The sequence below is a fragment of the Pteropus alecto genome, unplaced genomic scaffold, assembly GCF_000325575.1.
Source record: "Pteropus alecto unplaced genomic scaffold, ASM32557v1 scaffold603, whole genome shotgun sequence".
Lineage (NCBI taxonomy): Eukaryota > Metazoa > Chordata > Mammalia > Chiroptera > Pteropodidae > Pteropus > Pteropus alecto.
The window spans coordinates 140,620-148,578 of NW_006433386.1; the positions used below are offsets into that span (position 1 = coordinate 140,620).

Genomic DNA, 7,959 nt, shown 5'->3' on the forward strand with positions numbered 1-7,959 from the left:
AGATCAATTTTAATTAAATCAGTATGAAATCAGAATAACCAGGAATGTATAAAGTTAGCTCCTCCCCTCAACAGCTTATTCTTCCCAAGAAAGAAAGTAGAGTGTTTTTAAAGTGCACATGAAAAAGGCAAATTCTTTCTTAGGGGTTTGCGTGAATTTCCTCTTATTCAGAAATAGGAGAATTAGGTTTACTGCAAAACCCCATTAAAATTCTAAACAAATATTTTTTCCTTCTATGTTTGGAATGTATAAAGTTAGCTCCTCCCCTCAACAGCTTATTCTTCCCAAGAAAGAAAGTAGAGTGTTTTTAAAGTGCACATGAAAAAGGCAAATTCTTTCTTAGGGGTTTGCGTGAATTTCCTCTTATTCAGAAATAGGAGAATTAGGTTTACTGCAAAACCCCATTAAAATTCTAAACAAATATTTTTTCCTTCTATGTTTCAGCCCTTTCCATCCTATTAAAAATATCATGGCGAATTATTTTACCAATGTATGACCAAGAGCTAGAGCATTCTATAAACTCATCACTTTCTTTCCCCTCTCACCTATAGAGCCCCACGGCAATGGCCTTGGAAGGCAAATTGATAATGAATGCTCTAATCCAAAATGAGGGCTGGAACAAATGCAAGGAAGTACATAAAATGGGTAGTTTACTTTTTGCCAGAGTAATTTTTTGAGGTACCTGTACCAATTCATTTTATATGACTTAGGATGCTGTTCAATTTTGCTGGGCTCTAAACCACATTCTCAAAAAGTTTCTGAAAAATCTGAAGAGATAGTTATATTTTACTACATTTACTATGATCTCCTCTAGACTACTTTATTGGCAGTAAACAAGTATCTGTAAAAACTATTTTAAACAAACAAACAAATAACCCAGGACCTAATGGTCAAATATTTTTACTAAAAGACTAAATCTTTAGTGACTTAAAGAACATTCACATACTTTAGCTTATAACAGTCTTAAATAATATTGTTAATTTAAGAAAAGAGTTACTTAGGACAAAAAATAGATAACTCACATTACTCAAAGAATTAAAACAGGAAATTTAGTAACAGCATTAAAATACAGTTGTTCTTAATTAATAAAAATATAGGCATTAAGGCAGTTGAGAAATAACTCATGTTTATATAAACTCCACAATTAAAGTTTTCTAAACAGTAAAATCTATAAGATAACAGAAATGGGTCAATTTAAATAATCCTATTTGTCTACAGAATATTATATTAAGTATAATGTCAGAGCCAACCGTGACATTATACTTAATATATATATATTTGACACAGATCAGATCTTTCAAATAATACTGATTTGTTTTCCTATGTGTTACTATTTTACCATCTGAGGGCTTGCCACATACCAAGCAATGTTCTAACCTCTTTACAAGTAGCAATCCCATGAGGTAGGTTCTCTCATTCTACAAATGAGAAATTTGAGGTATAGAAAGGTTAAGTTGCTCACAATCACATAGCACCAAAAGATAGACACAGGATCGAAGCAAGCAGTCAGGTTAAAGAACCTGCTCTCTTAACCACTGGTCTGTTTTGGCTAGATTGGCATGCATTAATAAACACAACTCAGAACAAGACCTAGTCACAGGCAATTTAACAATAGGTTAGAAGTTGGCTTTTCCTAGATTTCTTTGCTCCTGTACAACACTCATGCTACCATGAACTGTACTAAGGACAAAGGTGAGTTGATTAATTGTTTACCAAGTGAGACTTTGGCTTTGAAATTACTTTCCTTTGAAATATTATTAATGTCCTTAAATGTATTGAGAAATTAAAAAACACACAAAGTTGGGTTATACAGGCTAGTAATTACAGACAAAAGGAATAAAGAGATAGCATGTCAAAAAATACAATTAAGCTAAGAGAGTTATCTTCTCATGATATAGTATCAAGTTTTATTGGAAAGAAGCTCAGAATAAATGTTTTTAAATCATCAGAATTTCTGCTCACCCAGATTTTCCATAGTCCCAGAAAACTTTGACTAGAATTAGGGAACCAATTATTATAGTAACAGCAACAAGTCCTTGAGGGGGAAAAGAAATTGGTAACATAGTTAATAGAAAAATGAGCAATTACAACTATCGTGTAATTTCACAGTGATATACTGGTTATGAAGCAAGTTAAAGAAAATGTAGAAGACGAAAATTATATTTTGTGTACGGCTTCCTTATGTTATAAGTTTGAGGGCATAGACAGGTAATAATACACAGCGAAGACCCTTTATCAGCATCGTACACATTTCAAATCGCCACTGATGATTCAGGACTCTTGAAAGTACACTTTAATTTGGGCTATTCTGTAATATATACCATATTCAGGTAGATATAAAGCATGAGTAAATAAGCATATGATACTTAAAGGATACAGAAAAGGTATGTTAGATATTTCAGAGTATTCTCTAACTTTTTCTTTAATATTCCTTCAATTGACCTATTAATCTTCGTACGGGACTTTTGAATGTCACAATACAGGATTTTAGCAATGGTGGGGAAAAAGCAATACTTCTAAAGAGTCAAATTTGAGTTGTGCAGTTTCTTGTCCTGCCACTAGGAAAAGAATTTTTCTAGCCTTTCAAGTACCTAGTGCTGGAGAAACTTGTCATCTGCCTCTGTTTAAGCACCTGATAGCTGTGTGACCTTTGGCAAGTTATAAATCTTGCAAAATCACAGTCCTCTCAGCTAAATACTTCCAAAGTTGTAATATTATATGTATTATTCACTTACATGGCACTATAATAAAAGCAATTTCTTTGCACTAGATTTTGCTTATCTTTAAAGTAAGAAAAGTGACCTAATTCACATAATAAATTTAAGAAATGAAGATCATTTTCAGGTTTATATTTTACAAGTATAGGATCACAAAGAAAAATATTGCCATATATCTGATTGAAGAGGAAAGAAGCTCCTCTTTATTTTTGAGCACAAGTTAAAATTACAACTAACCCTAAGGACAGGTTTCAGGGAAATTACTTAGTATATATTTCAAGAATTTCAGAGAAAAATAATAAGCACTTCAAACTTCATTAAATACCACCAAGCAGGTGAGAAAAAGCTCATCAATTAAACTCATAACTGTTGTCAATATTAAGTCATTAAATCATGAGATTTTCATTTAAAATACATTTATTCCTATTTAAAGTACATAATTAAATTGAATTCCAACTGTTTGAATCTTTCAATATGAATCTTTTAGCTTAGGAGAGGATTATTCAAAATATAAAAGAATTATAATAACAAATAAAAATAATCAAAATACCTGCTTTCAGCATTATAGTCCCTTGGCTAACTCATTCATGCATGAGATTATAAGGTCATAACTTAAAGATATACATTTTTTAAAAGTGTATTTTCTATCGAACATTACTTATCAATAAGGAAATTCACTGTATTGCTTCTTAACAAACACTTTTCTTACCATCTTCTTCAGAAGTTTATTAATCTTGTTAATGCATAATATCAAATAATATATTTATGGACAAAAAAAAGGGACTGTGCCAAATGAGAAATTGCAAAATGGATATGTTTTTGGCCTCATACCTATAGCAGTGAAATATTTTTTAAAGATAACTTTGCTTTAAATCACTGACAGGGAATGGACAAGGAAGAGGATATAATCAAAAATAGAAATGTTTTATTTAGAGTAAGACAGAAACTAGACATGATCAAGAAGTAGTTTATAATTAATTACAAAATATTTGTAGAAATTATGTTAATAACTGTCTCCTTCTCATGGTTCTTTAGCCCCTAGAATGATATATTGAGACAACAGGTTCTCAATAATATTTGATTGATTGGCCCAATGATTTGAAGTTTTCCTAAAATTAGCTTGGAACAAGACATGATTGGAAATAGGAACATACCGAGTACCTAAATGGTGTTTATAAGACATCAATAAAATGCGTTTACCTGGATTTTTCTTTTGTCACCCATAAACACCATATTTTAATAGGATTCCTACAATACCATATTTCGATAGGATTCCTACAACATTGTATTTTAATAGGATCCCTACAATACATAGAAAGCAATGTTCTCTTGCAGAAACATTGACTATTTATCCGACAGTGATGACAATTTCTTTTAACTGCTGGAGAGCCAAACTTACCAGATACAATGGTGCTGGCCCCTAAAGAAGAAGAAAAGAAAAAAGAATTACAAAAATAAAAAGTTTTAAAAGTCATTGATTTGCCAGCAGTTTAATATATATATATACATATATGTGTATATATAGTATCTGAAAGTTCAAAACTCAGATTTTCATAACTCAAAGAAATAATTATAATTTATGAAAACAATTTTACATTATGAACATACACACCAAGGCCTTTATCTATTCAACACAGTAAACATTATATAAACAAAAATACAAGAAAGAGTTAGTGAATACAGAACAAACACTGTGTAAATTTGGTTATATGACAATGGCAAGTAACAAATTCAAAAGCTTAAAGAGTAACTGCTTATCCAATCCTATGAACAAGAAACTATCAGAAACTGAAGTCTCTCTCAGCAGACTCTATCAAAACTTAAATTACTATATCACCTTATTATTTATATCTTTCAATAACTATGAATGAAGCAGAGAAAACGTAGCTTTAGCTTTACTTTCAGATAAGTACATTTTTAATAATAAGTACATTGCTCCTTTAAGTGGTGAACTAATTTACTCAAAGTACCATTGAGAACAGGCAATATTGCATAGCAGAAAAAGCATAGAATTTGAAGCCAGCAAATACGTATTTAAGCCCTAATTTTCTTCCTATTAACTATGCATTGTATATGAGTCATACCAGTTAATCTCTAAATTCTAATTTATCTTCTATAAAATGAAACTAAAAGTATTTATTTTGCAAGTCTCTTGTAAGGACTGGTGACAACAAATGGCAGGTGTATGGTACATGCCACTACAGCACATATTCAGTAAGTGATCACTATTGTTTTTTTTTTTCAATAAGATCAAGAAATGGTATGATAGTTAAAGAATAAATTAATTGCACATAAGAAATTTGATACCAAACATTGGCCGTATTTTTGTTTTAACAATTGATTCAAGTTTAATTTATTTTTATTTTTATTATTTATTTCTTTATTTTTTACGCCTACAGCACCCAGTCTTCCTAGGGTGATCTCCCACCCAAATACTAACCAGGCCTGCCCCTGCTTAGCTTCAGAGATCAGACGGGATCGGGTGTGTTCAGGGTGGCATGGCTGTAGACTCAAGTTTAATTTAAACTTGTTAAATTATCTTGTATTTTTTGCAAAAAAAATATTTCAACAAAGTTAGCTCTATAACACATTTATATAAAGTGAAACATTTCTCCTTCCCCTGCCTTATGAAAAAAACTGGGTATATTCAACTTAAAACTTTTTGGCCAAAAGATGTCATAAAAATTTATGAAGTCAGTAACCATATACAAATGTTAAAATTAATGAACTAAATTTAAATGTAGCAACGTAAGACACAAAACCAATGATGAGTGCAAAAAGCCAAGTCAGATAATGAAAATATGACATACTGTAAATTATAAAAAAATATACAAAACAATATTATGCACAGCCTATTCAATTCTGCGAATCTGGTCAAGTTGAAATTTCCACCATAGCACGTGAGATCCAAGCTCAGGAATCTGAACAGTGTCAACTCACCTACAAGAAGGGTTTCTTTGCTTTTCGATGTACTTCTTGTCTGAAAAGGTGTGGTTTCCTGTGGAACAGCTTGACTCTGTGTTGCTGTAATATGAGCAGAGGGCAATATTTGTGTCGTATGGAGACCCTTAGTCACAAGGGCATGGTCAGCTGTAAATTTTTGTTTTACTTTGGCTTGTGTAGCAAAAGTATTTGCCATGATGGGATTCTGGGCTGCTGGTAAGCTCTCTGTAGATAGAGCATCTGATACAGGGGATATTTTGGCTGTTGTGGTTGAATCATTTGTTGTGATTGGTTTCTGAGGAATTAGTGGGGCCTTTGAAGCTGAAGAGTTTATTGTAGTGGGTTTTTTAGGAGTCGATATGGTTTCTGTAGCTGGAATATTTGCTGTGGTGGGTTTCTGAAGAGTTAGTGTAGCCTTTGTAGCTGGAGCTTTTACTGTGGTGAGTTTCTGAGGAGTTAGTGGGAGTTCTGTAGCTGGAATATTTGCTGTGGTGGGTTTCTGAGGAGTTGGTGTTGTCTTTGTACCTGGAGCTTTTACTGTGGTGGGTCTCTGAGGAGCTGATGGGAGTTCTGTAGCTGGAATATTTGCTGTGGTGGGTTTCTGAGGAGTTGGTGTTGTCTTTGTACCTGGAGCTTTTACTGTGGTGGGTCTCTGAGGAGCTGATGGGAGTTCTGTAGCTGGAATATTTGCTGTGGTGGGTTTCTGAGGAGTTTGTGTGACATCTACAATTTGAGTACTTTCTGTGGAGGAGAAAAAAGGTTTTAAAAAAATTAGCTAAATAATGCTATCCACGTTAAGATTTAGGAACCAATTATTAATTTGATGACTCTTCTTTTTCTGCCCCCAAAACACCTAAATATACATTTAGGAAACCAAATCTTATTGTGTATTTTAAAAGAAACTGAAAAGTTACATTGATTTTGCTTCAATATAAATTATACCTACAGAAAACTAAGTACACCAAAGTTGTACTGAAGTACTTCAACTGTTTTCTGTGTGAAGAAAGAAAACAAAACTCAGAGTCCACAGTGATCTCATTCTATGACACACCTCAAATACAGATATTTTCTCTCTTAAATTGTCTTCCTTTCACACGCTGAGACCAAAGACCAGCAGGATGCAACTACCAGACTAACAGAGATAATAATCGCAATGCAGTTATTTTTTCCAGAGCTTTCAGGACATGTTAGTGACCTTGGGAACTTGTTTTGTTTTACTTTTTCAAAGTAATAAAGTCAATTGGAATAAAATAACTCTCTTTTTCTCCTCTTGTGCTGTTTAGCAACTCTACATACATTACTTTAGTTCCCCTTTGGATTTTAAGTCCGCTAACAAATATCGGAAGCACAATTTCAGTTAAGATCCTATTCTGGAATCACAATAACGACAGAGTGAAATTTAGGTTTTCAGTGACTGCTTGACCCTGGGTTGCTTATACAAACTTCCTCTTGAAGCAGTAAGCCTATTTCACCACATACTAGACTAAGTTCTGTAATCCCTTTAAACTTTAGCTTTCTCACCTGTAAAATAAGCATAAAAATAGATTTTATAACATTACTGTAAGGAAGAAGGGAAATAATTTAGGGAAGTTATTTCACATAGCGTCTGTCTCTGAAGAAACATGTTACATCATCCAGTACTTCTGCCAGCACCATCAGCATTCTGCTCTAGGTGCTCAGATGTCATGTCACTTGTTTTCTTTACTGACCTCACGGGATGCTATAAGAGATAACTCAAGTAAAACACTGCAAGTCACACAGCACTTAGCAGGCACTCAAAAAATTACATATATTGTTATTAACGTAAATGTAGTTTTATATAGACTTTTCACCTAACGTCATCGTATATAAAATTTATTCTTTGTTCTACTAAGTTAGTTCTCATTTTTGATCCAAAGGATGGTATGCTATATAGTTTAAATCTCCTGGAAGTTACTTTTCTAGTTATCTTTTTCTTAATTGGTGCCTAGTTTAATTCCACTGTCATCAGAAAGCATGCTCTGAATTATTCAATCTTCTGAAATGTATTGTGATTTAGATCCCAACATATGATCAAAGTTCAATGTACATTTGAAAATATTTTGCTATGTATCTTTATAGGGCTTGATGCTCCTGTCAATTTTTTAAGTTAATTGTTGTACATATCTTCTATACTCTTACTGTTTTTTTGTTTGCTTGTTCTGTTAGCTATTGAAATGGTATGTGGAATTCTAGAACTATAATTGTGGATTTGTCTATTTTTCTTTCTGCCATTTTTGCTACATATAGATTGAAGCTATTTTTTTAAGTGCATAGATTT

General features: G+C 32.6%; 1 protein-coding gene and 1 pseudogene across 5 annotated transcripts in view; both read right to left on the reverse strand.

The window, feature by feature from the left end:
- Positions 1-7,959, reverse strand: part of CD55 (CD55 molecule (Cromer blood group)) — a 23,875-nt gene that overhangs the window by 2,353 nt on the left and 13,563 nt on the right. For 2 of the 5 annotated variants that reach the window (XM_025044274.1, XM_025044273.1), the window contains exons 6-8: positions 5,658-6,401; positions 4,117-4,137; positions 1,963-2,035 (exon numbers count right to left, since the gene is read on the reverse strand). In XM_025044274.1, the coding sequence (XP_024900042.1) occupies positions 1,963-2,035; positions 4,117-4,137; positions 5,658-6,401 (838 nt within the window). Of the gene's footprint in view, positions 1-1,962; positions 2,036-3,116; positions 4,138-5,657; positions 6,402-7,959 lie in introns of those variants that run through there. The other 3 variants (XR_003045265.1, XM_025044275.1, XM_025044272.1) reach the window with 2 other exon arrangements.
- Positions 5,108-5,227, reverse strand: LOC112476968 (annotated as a pseudogene).